This window comes from Peromyscus californicus, unplaced genomic scaffold (assembly GCF_007827085.1).
Source record: "Peromyscus californicus insignis strain IS unplaced genomic scaffold, ASM782708v3 Scaffold_2__1_contigs__length_46816999, whole genome shotgun sequence".
NCBI lineage: Eukaryota > Metazoa > Chordata > Mammalia > Rodentia > Cricetidae > Peromyscus > Peromyscus californicus.
This window is the reverse complement of record NW_026294540.1, coordinates 42,465,579-42,493,438: the sequence shown is the minus strand read 5'-3', so window position 1 is coordinate 42,493,438 and position 27,860 is coordinate 42,465,579. Positions and strand designations below refer to the sequence as shown.

Here is a 27,860-nt window from a genome sequence, read left to right as displayed (position 1 = left end):
CAGCGTGCAAAGCGCCCAGGCCTCCCCACTGGACTTCACTCCCCGGCATGCAAGGCGCTCCTGTCTCCCGGCCAAACTACGCTTCCCGGCATGCTCTCTTCCGACCGCAAGTCGGCGACCCGGAGAGGCCTGGGGTCTCGGAGCAGTGGCTTCTGTCTCCACCCGTTCAGTAGTCCTTCGGCGTCTGGGAGCCGGACACTGCCGCCCGGTGTCATTTCATGAGCGACAGGAGTTTCCGGCTCGCTATTCCTCGCGGGGTCAACTGGAGCACAAACTGCCCGGGGTGGGGAGGGCGGGATGGAGGCTGGGCAGGCTCGGTCGGCTCTAGCCAATGGCACCCGAGCGGCTGCCCCGTCACCATGGCAACGCAGGCCGCCGGCCGGGCGGCCAGCCGCCCATTGGGTAGAACCTTTCTCGAAGGCTCGAGAAGGAGGAAGCGGAAGTGGCACGTGGAGGGGCCGGTGGAGGCGCCGGTGAGTAAATGCCGCAGATTCTGGAAAGTTCTCCTCAGTAGGCTACATAAGGCTGAGCGATTGGGACCTCCCCTTTTGGATTGGTAGCTGAGCGGCGGCGGCGGCAGCAGCGGCGGCGGCGGCAGCTGCGTGCGAGCGGGCGGGCGGGCGAGCGAGCGGCGAGCAGCGAGCGGGGACCGAGCGCCGACTCGCGGGGGCGAGCCCGAGGCACCTTCCCGGACGGTCGGGAGCAGGAGGCGCACGCCGCGGACCCGAGGCGGAGGCTGACCGGGCCGGCCATGTCGGTGGTGGGACTGGACGTGGGCTCGCAGAGCTGCTACATCGCGGTGGCGCGGGCCGGGGGCATCGAGACCATCGCCAACGAGTTCAGCGACCGCTGCACCCCGTAAGTGGGGGTCGGGGGGGGCGGCCGGCCGCGGGGGTCGGGGCGGGGGGTGGGGGGCTCGAGCTCGCCGCCCCCCCCGGGGGAGGAGCGTCAGTGACGCCCGGCGGCTGCAGGCTGGCACCGGTGCCCGCCCCGGCGGAGCCCGGGCGGCGGAGCCCGTTCCTCCGCATGGTGAATCTCCCGGCGACCTGGAAGGTTCCAGAGCCCGTGCGCGGCCGCTCGCCCGGGCGGCGGGCGGACTGTTGTTGGCGACCGCAGACACACACACGCTCGGTGGTGGCGAGTCCACCGCCCCCGCCTCCCCCCCCTCTCCCTCTCGGTGTGCTAAGGTGGCCCCGGTGCCCCGCATCGCTTTTTTGGAAGAGTTCCCCCCCCCCTTTTTTTTTTTTTTTTTTTTTTTAAAGCTTACCGTGAAAGCCGTTCGTGAGAGACCGAGTGTTTGTTTGTTTTGGCACGGTTTTGGAATAAGCAGTACAAACGTTCCTAACACGTTGCTGTGCAAAAAAAAAAAACCTCGGTGGGAAAGATTTTTTTTTTTTTTTCTTTTCGGTCTCTGAATTAAATATTCTGCAGCACCGTGGGTGGGCAAACGGAAGCACGGTAAAAAGCAACTTTTTGAGGGGGTTAGTTTCCGAAGGTAACATAGGCGAGTAGACCTGCATGTGCAGTCCATGACAACGGCTGCTTGCTTTTATAGGCAATCGCTGTAGGCCTTTTTTTTTTTCCGTCATGTACAGAGTCCAAGATTGTTAACCGTCGAAACTGAAGGTAAAATCATTCCGACCTTGGGTTATTTGTGTGCAGAGGAACATTTATGTGTGTGAATAGGAAATGAGCCTTGCTGGTAACTTAGCTCTCTGAGCAACACAGTGGTGCTCAATCTACCTCTTTACACAGCCATGGTGGTTGGTTCTTTGGCGATTAGGAGGAAAGATGCCAGTCTTTCGTGCCTCTCCCCTATGGGCCGAGTGCGTCTGTGCTTCTTTATTCTCTGGTTTAAAAAGAAGGCGGCTCAGAGAAGCAGGGGAGATGCTTGACCAGTGTGTTGACCAGAATTTTCAACTGATGTATTATGTTACTATTAAACTACAGGGCTAACAATGGAATTGGCTACTGATCCCTATTACAGTTGGTTAATTGACTTGGAAAATGAGAAGATCAAGTCTCTAGTCTCTCAGAGCTCAGAATCACAGGATTTGTAGACTGCACCTTAAAAGATCCAGCCATTGCTTGCTTGAGAATCCCTGGCTTTCAGGGTGACATTTAGTACCTGCTTAGGCTGCTGGGTCCAAGATGTCTCTGTTACAGCAAACTTAAATGTTCTCAGGATAGTCCCATTTTACTCATTTTCCCACGTAGGAGTAGCTGAACCAAAATTAGATTAGGCTTGGATTAGTAATGCACAGTGGATTACTTGGCTAATCCAAAACCTTAATCACTCACTGCCTCCTCCACACAAGACCTCTCCATCTTGTCTCTGTTCTGTTACTACATTCCCTTCTGTTGCTGAGGAAGCTGTCCCAGTTACAGGTCACTCTTCATCTGGTCAGAGCAGACTTACCATGACTGATGGCCACTCCATCCCCTCAGCATTTATACTTCAGGCTGTAGGAACTTTGGTTCTTTTTCTTACTTGACTTTCTTAGGTAGAATCTTCCAGATGGGAGTCTCATCTGTATGCTTTAAACTCTACAGGCAATACCATAGACTTCTTAAAGTTACATAAACCCTTTTCAGTTCTAAAGCAGGTGGTAGATGGGGACAGAAATAAGTGACAGTGACATTTAGGATTGTATGAAGCTGGCGACAGAGGTAGTTACACTGTACTTCCTGTCGGTTGTGCATAATGCCAGGTTTAGTAATACCCTAAATTGAGAGCTTTCAGAATTAGTGTTCAGTTCCCTGTCCTTGTGACCTGGTGACACTGTAGTAGCACTCTCAAGGTATTGAGCTTCTAGAAGGCCCAAGCTGCAGGTAGACCAGCAGGCTTCTTTCTGGGGTGCGCAGGGCTAACCCTTGGGCTGCATTGTCAGAGCTGTGGTTTGCAGTTCTTCCTATCCCCAGACAGTCTGGAGGACCTGGTGAAAGTTGTGAGCTGCAGAATTGTGCTTTGTGTTGGAATCCCCTCGTGGTAGTTTAGAAATGGCCACGTGTGCTTTTCGACAAATGGGAAACATTTACTTTCTGTTCTAGGTCAGTCATATCGTTTGGACCAAAAAACAGAACAATCGGAGTTGCAGCCAAAAATCAGGTATGTTCTGGAAGAGAATGCCCATCTGGTTAAGGAAAATCCCGGCAGCACCCCAGAATGGTGTGCTGAAGTTTCAGAGTTTAGGTTTGGAGACTAAAACGCAGGGCTGGGGAGATGGCTCTGCCGTTAAGAAGAGCACTTGTTGCTCTTACAGGTTTGGTTCCCTGCGCCCACTTGGTGGCTCCTAACTGCCTGTAACTCTACTTTCTGCACTCTCTCTGGCCACCATGGGAACCAGGCACATGCTGCACACGTGTGCAGACACTCACACGTGCATGTTAACGATGAAAATGGTAACGCTAAGATGGGTGTCAGGTGTTCTTTTTGAGCCTTGGTGATTGCCTCGTCATCCCCACCCTTGCTCCTTCTCCCTTGTTCCCGTCCTTCATTGGGGAACTTCAGTGCTCACACACACACATACATACACACATATGGTGTCACTGTGTCACTCTGGCTGGCCTCTTAACTCACAGAGCTCTGCCACCTAAGTACTGGGGTTAAAGGGGCGTGGGCATGACAGCATGCTTGACTTTACAATTTTTTAAATTACAAACACTTGACTGTGTGTGTGTGTGTGTGTGTAGTTTCTCAAAGGCTAGTGAGGTTCCTCAGTGGGTGGAGCGCCTGCTGCCAAGCCTGACAACACGAGTTCTATCCCTGGGACCAACTCCTGCAGAGTATCTTCACAGTGGGGTCTGTGTGTGTGTGTCTGTGTGTCTGGTTTATGTCAGATTGACAAACTCAGTGTGTGAGCATACCTGGTGTGAGCCTCGGTGCTGCCCAGCTGTACGGGATGAAAGAAATAGTAGTCCCTTGGTACTGCCAAGGCTACACGACTTCAGAAGTTTAATGTGTTCATCTTCATTTTTAGTAGGAGCCTACCTTTGAATGAAGTGTCCTGAAGTGGGTTGACCCAAACACTAGATTACGAAAACACCGTCTCAGATCAAGTGGGCATATGTCTGTCCATCCAGTTTTTCTGAATTTCATGCCCCTTATTCCCATGTGTACCTAAGAACAAGACCACGTTCCAGGGTGGGAACAGGTTGCTGAAGTACACCCTTTTTTAACACGCACATCCAGCAGTGTGAGATGGGTGTAAGTTTGGCAATAAGATCTGTGCCACCCCCACCACTCCCCCTACCAAATAGTCATTTAGAAACTTGAAGTTACCCTCACCTCCTCTGCCTCTGGCATAGGCCAGTTTCTAGACAGAAATGCATAAGGCCCTTCCCCTGAGAGTGCTCCAAGTCCAACTGTCGTGGGACAGTGAGCGCGGGTTACTGGGGGAGAAGATGGGGTACAGCAATACAGTTGCCGAGGAGTTCTAGAGCCTTGGAGACAGTTGCGCCGTCTTTTCCTTTATCTTGCAGATTTTGAGATCTGCCCCAAAGTCTGATGACACCATTGCCTTTCCTTCTGGCATTTTCCATAGAAGAAAGTACAGTAGGAGCTATCCATTCATGGAAAATCGAGGACTCTGAGGGAAAGTTAGGTATACTCCCCCAGAGTTGGTCTGAGTTGCACAAATGACTGTCTGAAATTGCTGCAGGTTCTGCAGGTGATGAAATTAGAAAAAAGTTGAAATCTTCAATTTCTTTTGCAGCAAATCACTCATGCAAACAATACAGTGTCTAGCTTTAAGAGATTCCATGGCAGAGCATTCAGTGACCCCTTCATTCAGAAGGAGAAGGCCAGCCTGAGCTATGATTTGGTCCCGATGAAGAACGGTGGCGTTGGGATAAAGGTAATACAGCTGGTCCACCAGGCTCTAATCTGAGCATCTCTGGAGGGGGTGCTTGGCTTAATCCTTTAACCCAAGGTGACTGTACGCAGTGGGTCTTTCCCTCCTGTCTGGCTCCTTTGAAAGTGTAGGTAATAGAAACTGTCCCAAGAATTCCTTAACTGATGATGCATACCTACATAGATTATTTGCTGTTTCTTCTAACTTTCTAGTGATTTTTTTGATTGCTTTGGTATTTGAAAAAAAATCTCAAGTGACGATGGCTCAGATGTGGTGCGAGAGCCCTTTGGAGCACGTGGAGAGCGGGAGAGCGACCAGAAGTGCTGTCTGGGGTCAGCCCAGCCTTGCCCTCCTCCTCTCTAGGGAAGAGTTCTTCCTTCTTTTCCTCCCTTTGTTTTTTTGGTTCCTTTTTTTCTTCCCAAACCAATAAACTCTAATTTTGTAGAGCAGGACATGTGCTAACAGCTGGAAGTTCATGTTAGCATTTAGCCGAAGTGTTAGGGTATTTAAGCATTTCCCCCTGTATTGTAGGTCATGTACATGGATGAAGAGCATCTCTTTAGCGTGGAGCAGATAACAGCCATGCTGCTGACTAAGTTAAAGGAGACTGCAGAAAACAACCTCAAGAAGCCAGTAACAGATTGTGTCATCTCAGTAAGTAGACCCAGCCAGGCACCGTGTTTGCCTTCAGCTGCCGTTCTTTGGCTCCAGTATCTCATTCATATACATACATACATACATACATACACATATATGTATATGAATGAATGCTCTTTCTTACCAAGGTGTTTTTTTTTTTTTTCCCCCGGAGCTGAGGACCGAACCCAGGGCCTTGCACTTGCTAGGCAAGCACTCTGCCACTGAGCTAAATCTTCAACCCCCCAAAGTGTTCTTAATGGAATGAGTTGGAGCATTTCAAAGTTAACGTTAGCTAGCCGGACGCTGCAGGGTTCTTGACTACAGAGGCTCGCAGTGCAGTAGGGTCCCCCGTGGAGCTTTCTAAAAATACAGGTGGACCAGCTACGTCTGCACCTGGTTCTCTCCGGGGCATTTGGCTGCTGTAATACAGGGGTTGGGATTCTGAAGAGTTTTTCACAGAAAGAGTCTTCCCTTGGCTGAAAACCAGTGCTTTGGGAATTATTGTTATTATTATTTTTCTCTTTTTAAGGCAACTCTGAAAGTGAAGGAAATCACTAGAAATGAAGTTTAAATTTATGCTTGTGTTTTGGGGACTGGCCAGGCACTCCCTGTGACTATTGGGATGGCTTGTGGGGCAGTTAGAGTGCTGTGTCTGGAGCTACAGTTCTTCTTTGCAGGTCCCCTCCTTCTTCACAGACGCTGAGAGGAGGTCTGTCCTGGATGCTGCACAGATCGTGGGCTTGAACTGCTTACGACTCATGAATGATATGACAGCTGGTAAGAGAAGCACCTACTGGTGTCCCTAGAAATGCCTTTCTAAAGAGGGTTAGGATTCAGATCCGAATTTGTTGACTCCGAGTGCTTTTACCGGTAAAGAGAACCAAGTTTGTGGATGAGCCGTCTCCTGGCAAGTGTGGTGGTGGTGTATGGAGTCTGGCACTGTGACTTGGGGTGAAGAGCGATGGGCATTATCTAACAGTCCCAGTGACTGATCCCTTATAAGATGTGAAGGGTTTCCTGTGACAACAGATCCCTAAGAAAAGGGACTGGACGACTGGTGATCTGGCTTTTGTTTTCCTTGTAGTGGCTTTGAATTACGGAATTTATAAGCAGGACCTCCCAAACGCAGATGAGAAGCCTCGGGTAGTGGTGTTTGTGGACATGGGGCACTCCTCTTTCCAAGTGTCTGCCTGTGCTTTTAACAAAGGGAAACTCAAGGTAAAGTTGGAACTGCCATTCTGGGGAAGAGTTTTGTGAACCGTGAAGCTGGGAGCTTTAGACGGTTGGTGAAGATTGAGCTAGAAAAAATGGTGCATGAAGACTCTGGAGGGGTTGGGGGCCTTTATGTTGAAGTAAAAGAATGTTAAGGTTCTCTTCGGCATGGATAGTAAACATAGGAAATACCATAGGAGATTGAAAGAGATTGGCATTCACTGAGTTACATCCCTCCTGACTTGGGCTTAGTAGAGGTTGTGAGCCTGTCAGCCTGCTGTTGGAATGGGAATTTCGAAGATTCTAAGTAAAGTGAGATGGAAAGTAACCTGTTTGTCTCTCTCGTTTTTTAACCAACCTTAGGTTCTAGGCACAGCCTTTGACCCCTTCCTAGGAGGAAAGAACTTTGATGAGAAGCTGGTGGAGCATTTTTGTGCTGAGTTTAAAACCAAGTACAAGTTAGATGCAAAATCCAAAATCCGAGCACTCCTTCGTCTCCATCAGGAGTGTGAAAAGTTGAAAAAGCTCATGAGCTCCAACAGCACAGACCTGCCACTGAACATCGAGTGCTTCATGAACGACAAAGATGTCTCGGGAAAGATGAACAGGTGTGTGTACTGAGTTGGACGCGTGAAGTGGATCTTCTTTGTTACCCTTCCTGACTTAGGTTTCGGAGTGATGGCTGTTGGCTGCAGACACCATCTTTATCACTCAGAACCTAGGGACACGTCTGTGAAGAATGCTTTTTTTTTTAAGTATGTGTGTGTGTGTGTCCGTCCGTCTGTCCGTCCGTCCGTCCGTCCGTGACCCTGCCATGGTGCACATGTTGAACTCAGGACAACTCCGGACTCGGTTTTCTCCACCCAGGCTGTCGGGCTTGGCAGCCAGTGCTTTGCCTGCTGAGTCATCTCCCCAGCCTGCGAGGGTTTTTAGAAGGACCTTTCCTAAATGTGATTGGTTTCTTCCCTCGATTAGCCACAGAATTTTCTCCCCGTGCTCTTTATGCTGTGATGTGTATGTATATACACAGAATGTATGCGTTTTATATCAAGTTAATAACTTGACCCGTGTGGGATTTGGGGTACTGAGAGGGAAAGGCAAAGTGACCTGGGTTGGTAAGAACTCAATAATGGTTGACAGTGTGCTCCTTTCATTTACTAAGGTCACAGTTTGAAGAACTGTGTGCTGAACTCCTGCAAAAAATAGAAGGGCCCCTTCATTCCTTGATGGAGCAGACTCACCTCAAGGCCGAGGATGTGAGTGCCATTGAGATAGTTGGAGGGGCCACAAGAATCCCAGCTGTGAAGGAAAGAATTGCCAGATTCTTTGGAAAAGACGTCAGCACCACACTCAATGCCGACGAAGCGGTGGCCAGAGGCTGTGCCCTGCAGGTATGTGAGTCCCCAGTGCCCCTCAGCTGGTGCCCGGGCACGTGGAGCCTGGCCTGCTTCCATTCCCAAGGAGAGACTGTCTGGCTGCTGTTCCAAGAGGGGACTAGAGACGGGCCTGGTTCTGAGAGGACAGGAAACGGCTGTAGGGCGCTGGTGAGCTGTGTGGTGGCTTGACAACTGTTTCCCAGCACAGGAGGCATTAGAGCATTAGCCAATTGTAGTAAAGAATTCACTTGAGGAACATGTGTAGGGTTAGGAGTATTAGTTACCAAATGCTTCTAGAAAGTAGATTCTTTTCCCACTTGCAAATGGAGCTGAATCGTTACGTTAGATTGGAGAGGCAGATGCACCCAATCCAGATGTTGGGAGTGAACAGAAGATGCTTGAGTTATTTACGAGTAGATGAGATTCTGTGAACCAGGTCTTCCGAGAGCTTGCCTTGGGTGTGACAGCAGAAGAGTAGGGGCAGTCCTGCCATTGTCTTGTCACAGCCTAGCCCGGCTTCGGGGTGTTCTAATGTTTGTTGATTGTACAAAACAGCGTGTCTATAGGTACACTGAAAGTGTTTAAACTAACACCTCCCATGGTGGAGTGGGTGTCTGTTGGAAATTCCTAGTTTCTGAAAAGTGGAGCTAAGTTTTGGCCTCTGCTTTGAAGGATACCACTGATGAGATGAATTCTCCTTCATGGGTCTGGGTACTTTCTTCGTGTTTAGCTAGTTCTGTGTGTCCTGTGTAGACAGGAGCTTGTCTGTCCTGTCCCAATTTTGAATTTGCCACTGGTTTTCATTTACAAAGTTGACTGAAAATGTGAGCATTTGGAGTTCCATCCTTTTGGTTTCTTGGACATGTGAAAGCAGTAAGGCAGAGCTTCTCGTGGGAGTACATACACTTGAGAGAGTCAGCTTGTAATTGAAAATGCCACCAGCAAGGCGTTTCCGGGAAAACCTGTCTTTTCAGTCTGTGAAACTTGAAAGTAAGAATTGCTGGCCCAACCTGGGCGGTGGTGGCGCACACCTTTCATCCCAGCACTCGGGAGGCAGAGGCAGGTTGATCTCTATGAGTTCGAGGCCAGCCTGGTCTACAAAGCGAGATCCAGGACAGGCACCAAAACTACACAGAGAAACTCTGTCTCAAAAACACCAAAAACAAAAAAATTGCTGGCCCAAGATTGATGATTTATCTTGGTGGCCTAATGGTCAGCATAATGTTAAGATGGTACATGATGCGCTGCTATTCTAACGTTAAATCGTTTGTCTTTTCAGTGTGCCATTCTCTCTCCGGCATTTAAAGTCAGAGAGTTCTCTGTCACAGACGCCGTTCCTTTTCCCATTTCTCTGGTCTGGAACCACGACTCGGAAGAAACTGAAGGGTATGTAGCCGCAGACAGATAGCTCTCCTAGTTGAAGGACTAGGGGCCCAGACCTGTTCCCCTTCACGTGGTGGTCGGGAGTGACGGGCAGAATTGGGAAGGTTGGAGAGCAGCTCTGTCTGTCTTTCTGAGCCGTTGGTGTCTTTGCTTCCTCCTAGTGTTCACGAGGTGTTCAGTCGGAACCATGCTGCTCCTTTCTCCAAAGTTCTCACCTTCTTGAGAAGGGGGCCTTTTGAGCTGGAAGCATTCTATTCGGACCCTCAAGGAGTTCCATATCCAGAAGCAAAAATAGGTAAGTCAGCCAGTCATGGTGTGCACCTGCCCTTTGGTTGGAGGTGCAGCTCTTCATTGAGTGCAGAAACTTAGTTGTGAGGAGGATGCGCTGACCTGGAGGCTTGCTGGCCTGGCTGCTCACACTGACCTCCCTCCAAGATGGAGTGTTGTTGGCAGGGTGTTAACTTCAGATTGGAAGCTTGGCTCCCACAGCAGGGAGCCAAGGTCTGCGTGTGTACTCCACTCTCTGAAGGGGCGTCTCTTCAGATGCCCTTTTCACCGGGAGGGAGACTTGCCGATGTCCCTCTGCTTTTCGCTTTCGGAACTTCCTATTTTATATAGGAAAACCTGCTGATACTGCCAGGCCTCTCCGTTGCCCTCACCTCACTTACAGAGAAGGCATTTGAAGGACTCGAGTCTGGCCCATCACACACTGCTTTGAAAACATGGTTCACAGTGTCGCGGGAGGACAGCTGGACAAATCTTTGCTGGGGAGCTGAGGGTTTCTGGGTTGGGTGCTGCATTATCAACTACTGCACAGAGACGAGCTGTTGCCTAAGTGCTAGTGTTTCGCTCACTGGAGCTGTCCGTCATGAGCTGTCCATCCTGAGCAGTTTCACATTCCGTACTCATGAGTGTTGTACCCAGAAGTGTGTCTGTAAAGGACCATTGGCAGTTAGCTTGAGTTAGTGGTCTGTGCCAGCCAGCATCCTTGACTGGCCCAGTAATGAAATCTAGCTGCGTGCTGTGCAGACAGTACCTTAGTTAAACGGCTGTTCCGTTCCTTGGAACTCTTGACTATAACTGGTTCAGACACTTATTTTAGAGACCAGATCTGTCTATGCAGTCCTGGCTGTTCTCAAGCTTGCTGTGTATTCCTGCGTGCTGGTATTAAAGGCATGTGCCATCATGCCCGGAAAATGGGTATTTTTAGATTATTATTTGTGTGTGAGTGCACGTATGGAGGTCAGGAATTTAGGGGGTTGGCTCTCTTGTGCTGTGGGTTCTGGGTTTGAACTTGGGTCACCACACTTGCCCAGCAGGCACTTCCTCTGCTGTGCCACTTGAGCAGCCTTGAGGCTTGTGATTTAGTGGAGTAACTTTTGGCACTTGGTTCTATAGTAAGTGTTCATTAAAATAGTGACTCTAGAGAGGTAGTTCTCAACCTTCCTGACACTGTGACCTTTTAATACAGTTCTTCATCAAATTAGTACTTCATTTTACTATTGCTGTGAACCATAATGTAAGTGTGCGTGTTTCCCAGTAGTCTTAGGCAACCCCTGTGTGTAGTTGGAGTTTTCCTGCCTGGCCCACAGTCAGGACAAATCTCTGTCACCCGCCAGTCCCACAGCCACTCAGTCCCGACCAAGTAAACACAGAGACTTATACTGGTTACAAACTGTATGGCCGTGGCAGGCTTCTTGCTAACTGTTCTTACAGCTTAAATTAATCCATTTCCATTAATCTATACCTTGCCACATGGCTCGTGGCTTACCGGTATCTTCACATTCTGTTTCTCATCGTGGCGGCTGGCAGCGTCTCTCTGACTCAGCCTTCCACTTCCCAGCTTTATTCTCCTCCTTGTCCCGCCTACACTTCCTGCCTAGCCATTGGCCAATCAGTGTTTTATTTAATGACTAATCAGCAACACATTTGCCATACAGAACATTCCACAGCACCTGTGGAAGGGTTATTTGACCCCAGAAGTAGTTGAGCAGCCCCCAGGTTGAGAACCACCACTCTAGAAGACCAGGTCACAGCATCATTCAGACTGTGTTCTTCGTTGTTACTCTTCAGGGCTGAAGCACTACCCTAGCGATGGATGTAGGCTTTGATGGGTGGTTCAGCTCGTGTCCCCAAGATCAAACTTGACTCAAACAGTTTTGATCATTCAGTCAGAAGATTAGTATTCCCTAAAAGACTGAGAATTTAGCATGTGCTTGGTCTCCTGCCTTAGATTTGCTCGTAGATTCTCATGTCTGTGCTCATGCACGCGGAGATGAGGAGGAGCAGGAGCCCCTGCCCCTGGTGTCTGCCCAGTGGTGTTACTGCAAGAGAGTGCTTCCTTACAGAGGTTTAATGGCAGACTAGGAACAGCGGGCGGGGGGTTGTGAATGGACTCCTCAGTGCCTGCCGTGGGACTTGGAGTGGTTGGGGACAGGGAACAAACAGTTTTGGGGTGGCTGTAGTTTCTTAGCCTTGTGTTTTCTTGGCTGTCTTTATAGAATAAGTCCGTCTCTAAACTGGCAGTTCCTTTCTGCTCTAGGCCGTTTTGTTGTTCAGAATGTCTCTGCACAGAAAGATGGAGAGAAGTCTAGGGTGAAAGTCAAGGTGCGTGTGAACACACATGGCATTTTCACCATCTCCACGGCGTCCATGGTGGAGAAGGTCCCAACGGAGGAGGATGACGGGTCTTCGGTAGAGGCCGACATGGAATGTCCAAACCAGAAAGCAGCAGAAGGCTCGGATGTGGATGTAAGTGGCCGGAGTAGTTGTCACGTTGTAGAATTGACTTCTTCTAAGGTTTAGGAGGAGGGTAAAGGTTAAATATTTTTCAATTGCATAACATTGATCAGAAGTTTGTGTAATGATAATTGGTCTTGCCAATTAATGGCAGGATATGAGAATATTATGTATTGTGGCTGAGATGACTTCTTTTGAAGAAACTGGTATATGACAAGGAAAAGTTGCTTTTTCTTTTCTTGCTTTCTTAAGGGTATATATGTTAAGTCAGATGTTGACTGGTGAAAAACAACTATAAAACTGTAATGGAAAGGCAAGTTTTGTTTCATTTTCATTGTGTGGCAAAATTGGCCTTGGTATTCCAGGACTCGTTTTTATTAACCTGGCTTTCTGGGTTGAGGGAGTCAAGAAGAAAGAGCAATGTCACGATAATGGTGGCCTTGTGACTGCTTTTCTTAGCTTAGACTTGCAGTTGATTTCCAGGAGCAGTCAGAATGATTTACAAGGAGAGGCAGTCAGGCAGTGTGGCAGTGTTGGTGGAAGGCTTTGGTATCCCGTGGCCTCGAACACTGGAGGATCATCAGCATCATATGAACCTTAGCTTAGTTGTCATCTGGACACCATTCACAGAGGGAGTGGCTAGTGCTGTGTCCTCTCGGGGTCCTAGTGCCTGGCCTCAGTGCCTGCCTCAGGTTCTAGAAGCTGTGGGTGGATAACTTGGAAGACTTGAGGGGGTGGGCAGGGAATAGTTGAAGTAGTTCAGCCTTCCTTCTCTAGCAATGGCAAGAGGTCGTAATAGCACAGACTTGCCGGGCACTGGGGCTAATAAAGAGCTTTTGGGGTAATTTCTTTCCCTTTGGTCTTTAAGATCTTTTTAGCAGGGTTGTTGGCATGTCCTATTTGTTTGTTCTCGGTCCTGAGATCTTTGGAGGTAAGATAGCTCAGTCCTGAAGCTGGGGATGGTGAGCCCTGGAATAACCAATAGTTGGTCCTTTTCTGTAACTCTGGGGTGACTGAGGGCATGCTGCCACTCGAGTTTGGACACTTGGTTTTGGAAAGAGCCTGGCCTGGTAGCCCGTTTCCTGTGCTTATGAGAGCCCTAGCTGTGAAAGGTTAGGTGAAAGGCTTTGCAAAGGGAGCTCTGGATTGTCACCCAGCAGTCAGAGCCCTCCTGGATGATGTAACTGTAACACTGTCATTCATAAAATTTCTTACAGGTTTGAAATGTCTAAAGTTTCATAGACTTCCTTTGTTTGTATCTAGTGCCTTTTTGGCCCACCTACTAAGATTTCAGAAATTGAGAGTACTGTCTTTGGTGCCCTATAACTTTAAATTCATAAAGTACACCTGCTTTCTACATCCTTTGTGCCTGGGCTTTCATTTCAGAAAAATATCCAGCCAGACAACAGTGAAGCTGGAACACAGCCCCAGGTACAAACTGATGGTCAACAAACCTCACAGTCTCCCCCTTCACCTGAACTTCCCTCAGAAGAAAACAAAATCCCCGATGCTGACAAAGTGAGTGACTCTTCCAGTTCGTTCCTTAGACGATGTGGCAGCATGTGATGGTTAATGCTCTAAGCCTGTGCTTTCCAGAGGAACCCAGGTGACTGGATGGGCTGTAGGGCTTTTCTGTTCATTCTCTACATGTTACTTGGCTAAACACCAGCTAGAAGGCATACTCAGACTTAAGCAGATTGCAAACTTCTGGTAACGCCCCTTCAAGACAGCCTAAAGCAAGGTCTGCTGTTTGCTGGAGGGCAGAAGCAGAAAGATGCATTTCAGTGCTGCGAGGTCACTTCAAGAGTTGATTGATTAATTAGTTCATACATGGGTTTCAGAAAGATGCATCCCAGGGCTGCGAGGTCAGTTCAAGAGTTGATTGATTAATTAGTTCATACACCGGTTTCAGAAAGATGCATCCCAGGACTGCGAGGTCAGTTCAAGAGTTGATTGATTAATTAGTTCATACACGGGTTTCAGGAGTCTAGTTCAACTCTTCCTCCTTTCAAGTTACTGTCAATTTTGAATTAATTATGATGGTCTGGTAATAGCCGGCTATATTTCCAATTGATTACGCCTTTACCTTGTTTCCACTATTGGAAGCCAAAATAAAAAAAAAAAAAAAAACCAAAACCTATTGTGTTGTGTCCCTTGAAAAATGGCCAATTGTAACCAGATCTTTGAAACTAGCAGTCATGTTAATAGTGAGAAGCCCCCATTGTTTCAGCTCAGGCTGTACTTCTGAGTTCCCATTTCTGCAGGCTTTGTGTAAATGATGAACTGTCTGGCTTCCTAGAATTCTGGGGCTCCCTTCCCCTCACTCAGGCAAGTTACAGAAGAGGAAGGATTGGTGGAGGTCCGAATAGATTTTGTGCCAGTTTCTTATTGGCTTCTGTCCTGATTAGTCTTGGGGCCCTTAACGTGAACTCTGGATCCTGACTGATTTTGAAAGCTGTTTTTATTGTTTCCCTGTTAGAAAAGAGTTAAGGTGGTGACATTTATTTAGGAAAATGGGTCCTCACATTTCAGTATCATTCTCCCTTCCGTGATTTAGAGTTAAATTTCAGCAGACTTACTGCAGAGTCTCAGTACCTTTCTAGACAATGATATGGGCTTGGCTCTCGGCCCTTGAACACTTCTCGTGGGTTTCTCGAAGTCTGTGTCGGAGTGCCATTTTGTGGCTGTGTCAGGTGGTCAGGGGTTGATTGAAGTTTGTGCTCCTTTTGTTTCTATTAGCTGCCGTATATATGACAGTTTCATTTTGTTCCTGGAGTATCAGTTGTACTCCTGTGTCTTCCTAGCTGTAGGCAGTGGGTTTATTTTTCTCTGTTGGGGTTCAGGGCGTGATGCCTTGGCACTGCAGGCTGACTGCGTGGTCCACCACACTTAGAGGTGCAGACTCTAGGGAGCATGCGCTCTGTGTTCTTAGTGCAGCCATTGAACAAGCCCTGAAGCTTATAGTTCAGTGCCCAGGGACAGTGATGCAGTGGGATTGGTCTTCCATCTTGACATATCAGCCTGGGCAATCCTGCTAGGTTATGCTGCACACCTTGCTTCTCAAATCCACCGTGCACCTGAGTCTCCTCAGCAATGCGTCAGGTGGGGCAGGAAGCGGGGTAAGAATCTGAAGAAAGGGAAATGGACAATGTTTGGAAAATAAAAAGCCACCTCTAGCATTGCATTTCTATCATCTGAATAATCTATATAGTAAAATACACTGAGTAGCCTTTGCTGATAATGTCTTGAGTGTCTCGATTTTTCTTTTTTGATAGTTACATACAAATGGTGTTGTAGCTTAGGGTTAGGGTGTGAAACACTGTTTCCTGTAGTCCTTGTGGAGTCTGAAGCCGCTTTCTACAGTGTTTGTTGTGTTGTAGTGTGGCTCTGACCTGTCACATGCAGTCAGCAGTGGAGTTGTCTACATGGGGCAGGTGCCTCCTGCCTTCACATTCAGATTTAGGAGCTTCTTGGATTGGGATACCCAGTCATTTGCCACATCGTCCCGTCGCTACTGTAAGACCCTTTCATCTTGTTAAGTGGCCCAAGCTGGCCTCAGACACATAGCTACAGCTCCTGAGTGCTGAGGTGATAGGTATGACCACAGTGCCTGGCTGTCTTCAGAGTTCCAGATGAGAAGTGATACGGCTGAAAGGCAGGTGGTACCTCTGCACATGATCCACCCGTGATCCACAGACTTGGAGGCACTCTCAGGGCGCTAGTTCTGATTGGAACAGGTACTGTGCTGGGCTAGAGGACTAAGATAGTCCGTTCAGCCACTGACTAAAGACCCACGCCTCTGCCGTTATGGGTCTACGCTTATGTGACCTGACAGATGGAAAAGACTTAGTAAAGATGAGTGTGAATGGAGAAGGTAGTGTGAGTTGCTGCAGTTGATGCACGTAGTTACTGCCATAGTCCCAGGTGGGTGGTGGGCGGACATGCCCTCAGATAGTTTCAGCCTGAGAATTGGAGATCTGTGCATAAAGCATCAGTAAATATGGTAGGCTTTTGTTTCCCAGGGATTAAGAATTGTTCTTTTTCTTAACCCTCAAGGCAAATGAAAAGAAAGTTGATCAGCCTCCAGAAGCCAAAAAACCTAAAATCAAAGTGGTGAATGTTGAGCTGCCTGTAGAAGCCAACTTGGTCTGGCAGTTAGGGAGAGACCTTCTTAACATGTACATTGAGACAGAGGTGAGTGCTGCTTTCCATAGGTGTCTCTGGCTGCTGGGTTCTGCATACGTACTGCAGGGGCTAAGGGACCCATTCTTTACCAGAGATGGCATGGAGGCACAAGGAATAGGCCTTCCCATTTGTTCCTAGGGAGTTTGGGTGTGAGTACTGGAGGTCTGTGCTTCCTTCCAGGAGTTGTGCTTGCTTGAGAATTGCTTTGTTCCTTTGAAGTAATTGCTTGAGAATCTGAGCACAGGCACGGGAGGAAGCAGGCCGTCGAATGACCGACTCTCTTAAAACACCTGTGGCCTCAACTGAGCCTTCCTAGTTTCAGAGTCAAGAAACTGACAGTGACTGCGGTCCACTGCACTGGATTTAGAAACTTAGTAGAAATTGCCTATTTCTAATGTATGAGTAATGAAAAGTGGGGTGGCTAACGTCACATCAGAAAACAGCTTCTCCATGTGTACTTATAAATTGGAGGGCCGGGACATTTTGTAGAAAAGGCTTTGTGGTCATCGTCCTGACGTGTTGCCTAACCTCTGCCTCCTGACAGGGGAAGATGATAATGCAGGACAAACTGGAGAAGGAGAGGAACGATGCTAAAAACGCAGTGGAGGAGTGTGTATATGAGTTCAGAGACAAGCTGTGCGGACCTTATGAGAGATTCATATGCGAGCAGGTACGCTTCAGGGCCCTGGTCTAGATAGTCCAGAGTGGTTGAGAGTCGGGTTTAACACTGACTCCTCTGTGTTGTGGTCACTCGAGTGTTCCGAGAACTAACAGTTGGAGAGCAGAAGCTGAGCCGGGCCTGGAGAGAGGCCCACCTGCCGTGAGTGTTGCAGGTCACACTAGTAGTCTGCACTGTCCAGACATCTGCTCCTGAGTCTGGCATGTGACCTGGGCCTGGAAAGAGAGATAAGAGCCCTTCCCTTCTGTGATGGTGTTCTTGGGGCAGCCGTCTGTTGCTGTCCCCCTGTGAGGCATGGCCCATCACCACACTGTTAGTGAGCATCTCGGTCCTCTTCGCCCCTTCTTTGCCTAAGTGAAGCTCTGGGTCAGTCCAGGAGCACAGCTGTGTGACAGATGGGACTTGGAAAAAGACTGACCAGACAACCACTTAGTATGGTTTGGGGATGAACACCTGGTATGGTGTGGGGATGCTTTATACTGGGGTTAGGACCACCCCCACCACCAACACCATCACCACCACCCCCGTCCCCGACCCTGGAGCTGCTTTATACTGGGGTTAGGACCCCACCACCCCCGACCCTGGAGCTGCTTTATACTGGGGTCCCCTGACCCTGGAGCTGCCCTGCGGTGTACTTTAGTTTGTACCTGTGCCGGACATAATCGCTCCTCCATGACCCAAGCCTGACCTGGAGCTGAGTTTCTCGAGTATAGCATTATGAGTTAAAAGCAGTGCTAAAATTATGTAAGGCAAAAGCCCAGTGCCTGCCGCACGTGACGCCATAGGACTCTAGTTAATGTGAAGGACTCAGTGTCCGGTTCCTCCCCAGGTGAGCTGCCTGGGGGCACTGCTAAGATGCCTGCTTGGGTGAAGAACCTCTGGGGTGAGGTGCCACTAATGTTTGACTTTCCTATAAAGGAACATGAGAAGTTCCTAAGGCTTCTCACAGAGACGGAAGACTGGCTGTATGAGGAAGGAGAGGACCAAGCTAAGCAAGCGTACATTGACAAGTTGGAAGAGTTGATGGTAAGCTCTTTCCTCCCTGAAAGGCTCAACAATAAGCCGTAGACGGTTATTGAAGGTAGGTTTGGCAACTGTTAACGCCGTGTGTTACATTTTAGAAAATGGGCACTCCTGTTAAAGTCCGATTTCAAGAAGCCGAGGAGCGCCCGAAAGTGCTGGAGGAGCTGGGGCAGCGGCTGCAGCACTATGCCAAGATTGCAGCGGACTTCAGAAGCAAGGTGGGTGCTGGTCTCTCGCCCCAGGACTGACTGCCACTGAGCCAGCACCTGGCCTCAGAGTCTCTCTCCTAATAGATGGGAGGGGTGTTGGTGTTTTGGATCAGCGTGGATTTGAACTTGGGGAAAGTGTCTGCTCAGTCCTCTATAGTATCTGTGTATTTTCTGTCCAGGATGAGAAATACAACCACATTGATGAATCTGAAATGAAGAAGGTTGAGAAGTCTGTTAATGAGGTGATGGAGTGGATGAACAATGTTATGAACGCTCAGGCTAAAAGGAGTCTGGACCAGGACCCTGTTGTGCGCACTCAGGAAATAAGGGCGAAGGTCAAGGTGAGTGTGTCAGCTTTGGACTGGACTCTGTCATTCAGCTTGACGCGTGGCATTTTCCCTCTAAATCTTTGACCTCCTCTGTACCAGTACTGGCTTCCCTGATTCATTATTGCCATTGCAAACATTGATCCTGGTCGGCTGCAGGGTGCCAGCAGTTGCTGTCTGTCTGTCTGTCTCGAGGAAACAGACACTGAGTGCTGCACAGCCAGTCCTGCCCCTGTGGGAAGGCGACCAGCAACAGAGTCAGGTGCTGGTGCTGGTCCTGTGGGGAAAGTAAAGGGGGGGAGTTTGTCAGGATGCTGAGGGGAGCAGCTGGCTTGGGCATTTGACCAGGGACAGTCTCTCACTGTGCTAGAGTCCTGAGAAGAAAATGAAGTGCTTGTCTGGTAACACACGAGAGGAAGACCAGGGGAGAGTGGGCCTTTTTGGCCACTTTTAAGTTCAACCTATAAACCTCATCTTGAAGTGACTTTTTTACCTCGAGTCATTGTCCTGTCCGTATTGTGGCGTTCATTCATAATTCCTACATTTTATGTTGCAGCGATAAGGTAGCATCCATAGCCATCTAGCAAGTCCCCAAGAAACCCTAGGAGGTAGTCACTTTGATTGGGGTTGTCACTATGGTTTGTACAGATATGCTGAGAAAATGGAATTGGGTCAGAACATACTCGATCAGAAGTTATGAGGAAGTAGATGAATGAACTGGGTGGATCAGCGTTTACATAATGACTAATTTTGTCGTCTTAGGAACTGAACAATGTTTGTGAGCCTGTTGTAACGCAACCCAAACCAAAAATTGAATCCCCTAAACTGGAGAGAACTCCAAATGGCCCAAATCTTGACAAGAAAGAAGATGTAGAAGGCAAAGATAATTTTGGTGCTGAAGCTCCGCATCAGAACGGTGAATGCCATCCTAACGAAAAGGACTCTGTCAGCATGGACCTAGACTAGGCGCTGCGCCAGCCTCCTCCCCACTTCATGAAATATGTCTGTCTGCCATAGTATGTGATTCTGTACAACAGACTGAGTCTATTTATATTTTCTTTGTTTTAAGACTGTCTAGAAATATTGTGTATTATATGGGGAAAAGGAAAAGCTGGAGTCTGTAGTCTTTGCCCCTAAGGGAGAATGGCCTTGGTGACAGTCGTGTGGGGGTGTGACCCACGCGGAGCGCTGTGCAGCATTGCCGCTGGGACCGCCGAGGAGTGGAGTGTTTGCCGAGGAGACGGACTCCACTTGCTTGTCCAGCGCTCCGTGATGAGCATCTGGGAGCGGTTCTCACCAAGGTTGGGTTCTTTTGCATTTTGCTGTCCATTTCCGCATGTGTGTGGCCGTGGTGTTTATAAATGAGATGAAGTCTGATTGGCACAAGGGCTTTCCAGAACTAAGTCTGTCCCGTAGAGTGATTTTGCTTTCATTATTACAAACCCAACGAGCACAGCGCAGCTAGTGAGCTGTAGCAGCATGCGAAGCAAGGCTGTAACTCCCCACACAGTGCACTGTCCCGTGGAGTGTGACACGGGAGCTGTCCGATCATGTGATCATTGTGAACGCCTCATGAGCTTTCAATAAAGTTCACCCTGTGGTGTCATTTCTAAACCGCTGGCTTCGTCGCTGACTCAGAACGGCACAGTGTCTGCAGAGAGTAGCTTCAGATCCCCCCTGGCAGACCCTGCTGGCACCCTTGACCAGCCTGGCCCTTGTCCTCTCGTGGCTGACCAACTGTGTGGGCAGGTGTGCTGATGAGGACCCGCCCAAGGTTTTTCTACAACTGTAAGCCCAGAAGTTCTCAAGTGTTGCCCAGTATTACGAGTTCACAACGTGGGTGAATTCTGTCTGAAGCCGAATCCCACCATGGTTGGGCTCGATTGTTCTTCAGTAGTTCAGTTGGCCTTAAAGGTTTTGCTATATAGAGTAGCATTTGGCTCCCTAGCATAGGGAACCATGGTTGTCAGCAAGTGGCAGAGGAAATTTCTTCACCTCATGTCAGCCAGGAAGCCCAGAAAAAGCAGATTTGGTCAGTATCGTCTTCAAAGGCATGCCTGCTAGCAAGGTTCTATCCAGATTCTCCTTAGCCAGTGTGCCACAGCTAGAGACCTCTCAAACGTAAGGCTGTGTGTTTGTTTTTGTGTCTGAAAACTTCAGTTTGGGCATTGGGAAGCTTATACCTAATGTGCACAGACACCACCCTGGAGATTTCCTGCTGTATTGGTTGATATTTTGGTAGTCTCGGGTGGGCACATTATAAAAAGATAGATCCATTTTGGAAGCTGAAATGCAATTGGCACAGCACTAGCTCTGGAAAATTCCCTGACTGCATCACAGAACGGTGGATGCCCTCAAGGATGGAGTGCTTGAGAGATGATTGCTGTGTGAGGGAGCCAAAGAGACTGGGAGCTGCCAGTCCTGCTCTGCTCTAAGCAGAGATAAGCATGGTCCCCTAAGTTACCTACCAACTCCTGAGGGCAGCATCTCCAACATACAAACTCCAGCAAGTCTTATCCAAGCAAACCAATTCCAATTCCAATGTGCTTGGAGTTGCATTTATGATGAACAAAATATAGAAAAGTACAGAGATGGGCCCGGCTGAGGGGAGGGAAGAAGGTCTGGACAAGATTACCAAGTGCTTGATAACTCATTTAGATCCTGGTGGTTTTCCAAGGTCCACATGACCTTGGCGTCGCCCTCAGCTACTTAATTCCCTCTGTAGAAGGAGCTCGTGCCTCCACGATGGTGGTTAAAGGTTATTGAAGCAACTAGAGCAGTGTCTTAGGATCTTGCACAGTGAGCATCCACTGTGGGTTTGATGACAGTAGGTGAGCTGTCTGCTGACCCGTCCCTGAGTCTGCAGTACCCCAGCACACGGCACGCACAAGCATGGTCCCCCTTTGGTGCTGTCTGAAAGTGTTCTATATCCATGCTGCCATGCATCGGGAGCATGCCTTGCTTCCTGATTGGTGAACCACACACCGCTGCTGTGTGTTTAGTGGAACCCCAGTCTGTTTGTTACTGGTGGGTGCCCAGGGCTCCCTCTAGGTTCCGGGGCATCTGTGAGCCAGAAGGTGCCAATGATGTCTAGAGAACTATAATTTGCAGCCCAGAAGCATCAGACGGTTCTTTGTGGTCCCAAAAGCGTGCTGACCGATGAGGGACTTCTGAGTTGCCATTTGCCCAAGTCAGTTGAGCACATTCTCAAAGAGTAGTGGTGGGAAGTGTGGGCGCACTCGAAGGGAGGGAGGTTTCAAAGGCAAAATGAGAAATACACAGCATACTTGAACCCAGACTCCTTGGGCTCATGACTGACGGTTGTGGGCATCTAGAGACAAGAGTAAGGCAGGCAAGGATTGACAGAGTCAGGATGGATGACCTGAGTGAGGCTGGGCACGGGGTTGGCTTTTACGGGAGGATGCTCTGGATGGGCACAGTTGCCTTCACTGAAGGCTGGGGTGTGGGTGGTCCTTGTGGTTTTAGCAAAGTTTGAAGGTCCCTCCGGGTTTTACTATTTTTTGCTTGCGGCTTGACACAATTCCTTCTGGATTCTGACTGTTTTCACACATCAACAAACCCTTAACCACCAAGTCAACACTTATTGTTAGTACTGTAATGCTCTCATTTCTCATCTTTATGGGCAGAAAACGGTGCGAACACAGGGCCAGTCTCTCTCAGGCTCAGCACACATCTTCCCATGCACTTCTCACAGGGGCCTTCTGTCCTGACACTGGCTCCCGCTGTGCCCAAGAAAACACTCCTGATACAGCTGTAGCATCAGGTCCCATCACTCTCTCACAAAACGTCATTTACAACTCTTGGATCTGAGATACAATCAAAGATCACTGACTGGAATTACCCCGATCCACACAACAGTTCAGGATCTTAAGTTTTGCTTGAGAATTTTGGATGCTTCCCACCTACCAGACCAAAGCTTTTAACCTGGGCGGGGCCTTTGGCCACCTGACAGGTAAAGCTGCCGGGGCAACCTGATTAAAGTCCTGTTTATCCTTATTGGATGGTATATAGCTAAGATCAAATGAATCCTGGGCTTAGCAGCCATGAGGATAAAACCTATGGTGTTACCTCTCAGGGCACATGTATAGACGGCAAAATGTCCATTCTGCACTCTTGGGCTGATGCATTTCCCACACCAGCTGTGTGTTCTGGCTGTTTGGATTGTTGTGTGTTCTGTGTAGGTTTGAGCCCTTGTCCTCAGGGAGGAGGCAGCCTACTCTGTGCTAGACAGGCCACTGGCTGGTCAATGAAAGAACCCAGCTGAAAGCACATGGTCCAAAGAGTGGGCCACAGGAAGAATGGTGGCTGTTCAGTTCAATACAGCAGGGCTCTGGGTGTGAAACTCAGAAGGCCAAGCTGAAACAGACCGAGCAGGCAGTGGTCCAGGCAGCAAGTGTGGATGCTCAGATGTGTTCCACCAAGAGGAACTTGAGTTCCACGAACTCACTGTCTCGAGCGGAGGTGTGTGACCCAGCCACTATTGTTGAGTGACTAATAGGCTCCACATGAAAAACCTTCAGAAGGCTAGTATTGAGGGTGTCAGAAGAAACCAAAGGATTGGCCAGAAAACTAGACGGGAGACCAGGCCTATGAGGATGCACAGGACAGGAGAGCCACAAAATGTGCTCTGGTGATTTCTACAAATGGTTGCCGTAGAAGGGACCACTCACTGCTGCGTTCCAAAAGCATACTGGACAGGCAGAATTAGGAAATCGAATGGTCACCTGGAGGCAGTAAATGACTTCGAGAGTCCATATGTATCCCGGGGAACCAGGGCTGGGGGTGGAAGGTCCACACTAGGTCTGAAGAACACAGACTTCTTAGCTCAATTTATCAAGGGATTACTGTACTTGCCTTTTGCCCATTGAATCAAGACCTGGAAATCAGAGACTAACCCTGCAAACTCAAGGGACCCTTGAGTGTCCTGTGTCTATCTGTCCATCTGGCTTCCCCAGGTCTTGCCCTCAGCCTCATACCTGTTTCCTGCCTGGGACCTTCTGGAAGGATCTGTGTCAGCCAATAGCTAACTTCATCCTTGATGCACTTACAATACAGTTGTCTCGTCACAAAGCATTTCTAACTCCATTCCTCAGAGAAATAATAAAATTGTGTGATTAAGACCTAATGGCTTGGCCTGGGGAGATGGCTCAGTGGTTAAGGGCACTGGCTGCTCTTCCAGAGGTCTTGAGTTCAATTCCCAGCAACCACATGGTGGCTCACAACCATCTGTAAGGGGATCTGATGCCCTCTTCTGTCTGATACCCACTTCCATCATGCAGGCATTCAAGCAAATAGAGCACTCATAGACAGGAAATAAATATTTTAAAAAAGATTGCATCAGCCCAGTCACCAGTGTGGTAGATGGCATTTTGGTCGCTTCCAGGACACAGGGAGGGCACAGTCAGGACTGGGGCCACCTCTGGTGCAGGAGAGCAGACCTGTGGGCCTAGGCCTGTGGGGTAACAGAAGCGCAACTCTGGCCAGCGTCTTGTGGAATCACATTCTTCCTATGGCACCATTTTCTCCCTGAGTTAGTATGCCCCCTCTCCCGCCCCGTCCCCCCTACTCCCCCTCCACTCCTCCCACTGCCCTGGTTTAAGAGCAGTGGCTGGGTGCTATTGTCCTACAATTGGTATGGAAACCTGGGCTGGCTGAAGAGGGTCCTGAAAATGAGAAGAGGAAGAGAGGTGTTAAGGCAGGCCTGGGGCTTTGGTGAGAAGGACCATAGTTCACCCCAAATTCTATTTCCTTGGCATGGTAGCCCTGCCTGTCCACACACACACACTAGTTCATAGATACAGAGCTCCACACAGGATTGGCCCAGGAGTGATCTGCATTATGGGAGGACATCCTTTACCTGTTCCTCAAACCCCTGCTCAGGAACCCCTTCCCCAGGGACCGTCCCCAATCTCCTGAGCCCCGCCCCCTCTCCTTCACAGTGCTACTTCATAGTGATATACATCTCTGTGCCACCAGGCTGCATGCTCTTTGGAAAAAAAGCAGATTCCTAGTTCCGTTTGTGTCCCCAGAGTGTACCAGGAGCCTGACACGCATGAAATGTGAACTGCATGAGGAAGTGAAACTGCAGTTCAGCTCTGGCGGGGCTCCACGTGCCTCAGGGGACTCTGCCGCCTGCTAGAAAGCATGGGGTCTGTGTTAGCTTTCTGGGCCTGCCACTGGCACACAGTAACCATAGGCTGCCTTCAAACACACGTTTATTGTGAACCAAGGTGTGGGCAGAACGTGCTCTGGGGGTGTCTCAGTGCGTCCTGTCTGCCTCTTCCAGGCTCTGGGGGCCACCCTGCCTTCCCCCCTCTCCTCCTCCTTCTCTTCCCCCGCTTTCCCATGTGTCTCTTATAAGGAAACCAGAAAAATCCAGTGATCTATCTCAATACCCAGAACATCATTCAGTCTGCAGATCTTTCACTGGCAGCCCCGGTGTGGTCAGGGTTAAAAGGGGACAGAACGGCCACCAGCTCCTTTGATCTGGCACCTATACTGGCCACAGAGGGACTGATCCCCATCCCTGCCACCCCCCAGCTCCTAGGAGCCACATCTAGCCTCTCCTGAGTATTGGGGTGGAGGAAAAGCCAAGTCCCTCTTGATAAATCTCTATCTCTTAGAGCAGTTGCCTTCTGGAAGTCTCCATTTCCTCACTGGTAAGATAGCTGCTAACAGTGTCTATACCCAGGGTATTGTTAGGAATTGATGGGAGACCACATCTGTCTGAAAGCAGGCCTCCCTGGCAAAAAAGCACACTAGCAAAATGTCATCTGTGTTTCCCAGCAGCCTCCCTGCTCGGCCCTGCCCTCAGCCTCCCCAGAGGCAGATGCCCTAAGTGGTAGGTGGAATGTGGAGGAGCTGGCTGTGGCCACCTGCTCTGGATTTCCCACACACAGTCAAACATTGACTCTCCAGAATGAACACTGTGAATCCAACTTGTTCTCTGAAATTTCAGCTCTAATTGCTGCGGGATGAGCCCACCTGGGCTGAGACCATTTTTCTTTTTGTTCTCCTTTGCTCCCACAGGGCAAAGCTCAATCTCAGTTAGACCTTTCCATTACACAGGAAAGAACTAGCCAAGCACGGAAGCGGAGGCCCTTAGCACTCGGGCAAGAAACTGCTCCAGGGTGAGAGTTCCTTCCTTCCCAGCAGCTCTGCCTCTCTTTCCTGGCTGTGGAAACTGATGGTGAACGCGTCCGCACCAATGATGGACAGATCTGGCTTCTCCCCAGGAGCAGACACACAGGCGACCTCATGGCACCGGAGGCCCTGGTAAATGCTGGGCCATTTGAGCTCGGGCATCTTCCAGTGAGGCCTTCTTCTTGCTGGCAGCAGTCTGGGGGAAGAGAGTAAGTGTGAGGATTTTGGGGGGGTGTCTGGAGACAGGCAGCTACAAGAGCCCCCAACTGAGCATCCCAGCATGCCTTCCAAATGCACGTGTCTGTGTGGTCCCTTCCCCTTGGCTGTACGTCACCAACTCTTTCTGGCCATTTCTAGGGACTTCAGAAAGCCAACTGCTCCTACCTGTTACAATTCTTTTCTTGTTCCAATTGCTTTCCCACCCCAACACCATTTCAATTACATTGAACAACTCAGGTCCAGAACTTGTCCCTCTTCTCTCTTCCTTTAGGGCGTTGTCCTTTCATATTCTTACATCTTCTCTTTTTATTTTTTTTTTGAAAAATATTTTTGTTTTATGTGTATGAGTGTTTTGCCTGCATGTGTGTCTGTGTGCTGTGTATGTGCAGTGCCTGTGGAGGCCAGAAGAGGGCATCATATCCCCGGAACTGGAGTTACAGATGGTTTGTGAACTGCTGTGTGGGTGCTGGGAACTGAACCCGGGGCCTCTGGAAGAGCAACAAGTGCTTTTAACAAGGGTCATCTTTCCAGTCCCCTCACTTCTTTATTTTTAATTGTGGTATAAAATACGTCGTATAAGTTGACCACCTGAACCAAATACGTATTTAGTACCTTCACACTGCTGTACGACCACCATCACCATCCGTTTCCAGAACTTACTTTCTTTTGTAGTTTCCTTAGACAGGGTCCCATACAGCCTAGGGCTGGTCTCTGGCCTTTTAAACTCCCTTTACAGCTGAGGGTGACCTGGAACTCCTGATTTTCCTGCCTTCCCAAGTGCCAGGACTGTATCCACATTCCACCATGTTCAGCTCCCAAACCTTACAACACTGAACACATGGGCATTAAACAACATCTCTCCATTCTCATCTCCCCTAACAGCAGCCATTCTGCTTTGACTCTGATGAGTCTGATTGTTCTGGGTACCTTGTGCCTTGGAATCAGGCAGTTTTTGTCATTTTGTGACTGGTTTGTTTCCTTTAGCACAATATCCTTAGGTTCATCCATGTGGTAACACCTCTGTCTCCTTTTAAACCCCTTTTAAAGTGGCCACATCCTAGTGTTTACACTAATATCTTTCAGGTATCAACATGAATTCCCTCTCTCCAAACACCTTCTCCCCCAACATCCCCTGGACCAGTGTTCCCATAGTGCTCCATGCTCCTCCTGTTGGGGAATATTATTTTAAGATGTGTTACTTTTGTTTATGTTGCATTTGTTTAACTCTGTGAAGCTGTGTTACTTTACCTGTCTAAAACACCTTGTTGGGCCCCATAAGGCCTGGGTGCGAGGCCCAGTGTAACTTCCCGAGCCTAGCTCGAGTTTGGCGACCTGTCCTCAGACATGACTTCCACAGACGAGAGACTCAGCACTACCGACCTAGAATCGCCTCTGCCTAGTAACTGCTGAGATGGCATCATTTCATTGGCCCACTATCCTCACCCCATCTCCCCATCACCCCAACCTATATAAGTCCACTCGTGATGCAATAAAGCGAATTCCTGCTTTGACAAGACTCCCAGCCCAGTGTGTTTCTCTCTGGTGGAATGGGGGGGTCTGGGCCATTGACACTCATTATTCCACTAGCCCAGGGAAAGATTGACTGGACCGGTCCTGCCTCTGCCTGTCTGTCAGTCAGACTGACACACCTGATGGTATAGTAAAGAACTGAATGGCCAATAGTGAGGCAGGAGAAAGGATAGGTGGGGCTGGCAGGCAAAAAGAATTAAAAGAAGGAGAAATGTGGGAGGAGAAGCAGCCAGAGAAAGAGGAGGACATCAGAGGCCAGCCACCCAGCTACACAGCAAGCCACAGAGTAAGAGTAAGATTTACAGAAGTAAGAGAATGGGAAA

At 49.1% G+C, this 27,860-nt stretch overlaps 2 protein-coding genes across 4 annotated transcripts in view; one reads left to right on the top strand and one right to left on the bottom strand.

The window, feature by feature from the left end:
- Window positions 1-598: 598 nt before the first annotated feature.
- Hsph1 (heat shock protein family H (Hsp110) member 1) lies at window positions 599-20,238 on the top strand. 3 transcript variants are annotated; one of them, XM_052754580.1, is made up of 18 exons: window positions 600-858; window positions 3,052-3,109; window positions 4,716-4,856; window positions 5,385-5,507; window positions 6,170-6,269; window positions 6,577-6,710; window positions 7,068-7,312; window positions 7,867-8,095; window positions 9,360-9,466; window positions 9,625-9,758; window positions 12,006-12,214; window positions 13,589-13,720; window positions 16,259-16,396; window positions 16,932-17,057; window positions 17,985-18,092; window positions 18,188-18,307; window positions 18,478-18,639; window positions 19,387-20,238. In XM_052754580.1, the coding sequence occupies exons 1-18, from the start codon at window positions 752-754 to the stop codon at window positions 19,588-19,590; spliced, it is 2,577 nt and encodes an 858-aa protein (XP_052610540.1). In that variant the 5' UTR covers window positions 600-751; the 3' UTR covers window positions 19,591-20,238. The 3 variants fall into 3 exon arrangements, with proteins under 3 accessions (XP_052610542.1, XP_052610540.1, XP_052610543.1); XM_052754582.1 differs by lacking the exon at window positions 13,589-13,720 and having other exon boundaries at window positions 599-858; XM_052754583.1 differs by lacking the exons at window positions 600-858; window positions 3,052-3,109 and adding an exon at window positions 4,483-4,604.
- LOC128120497 (WD repeat-containing protein 49-like) overlaps window positions 19,673-27,860 on the bottom strand; it is a 57,676-nt gene continuing 49,488 nt past the window's right edge. The window contains exon 19 of the mRNA XM_052754584.1: window positions 19,673-25,984. Within this exon, the coding sequence (XP_052610544.1) occupies window positions 25,747-25,984 (238 nt within the window). The 3' untranslated portion in view covers window positions 19,673-25,746. The remainder of the gene's footprint in view (window positions 25,985-27,860) is intronic.

Excerpts from the sequence above, each read along its gene's own strand:
- Hsph1 (XM_052754580.1), top strand. The coding sequence starts at position 752 with ATGTCGGTGGTGGGACTGGACGTGGGCTCGCAGAGCTGCTACATCGCG. Across the intron at positions 3,110-4,715 it reads GAGTTGCAGCCAAAAATCAG|CAAATCACTCATGCAAACAA; the intron begins GTATGTTCTGGA and ends TTTCTTTTGCAG. Across the intron at positions 13,721-16,258 it reads AAATCCCCGATGCTGACAAA|GCAAATGAAAAGAAAGTTGA; the intron begins GTGAGTGACTCT and ends TTAACCCTCAAG.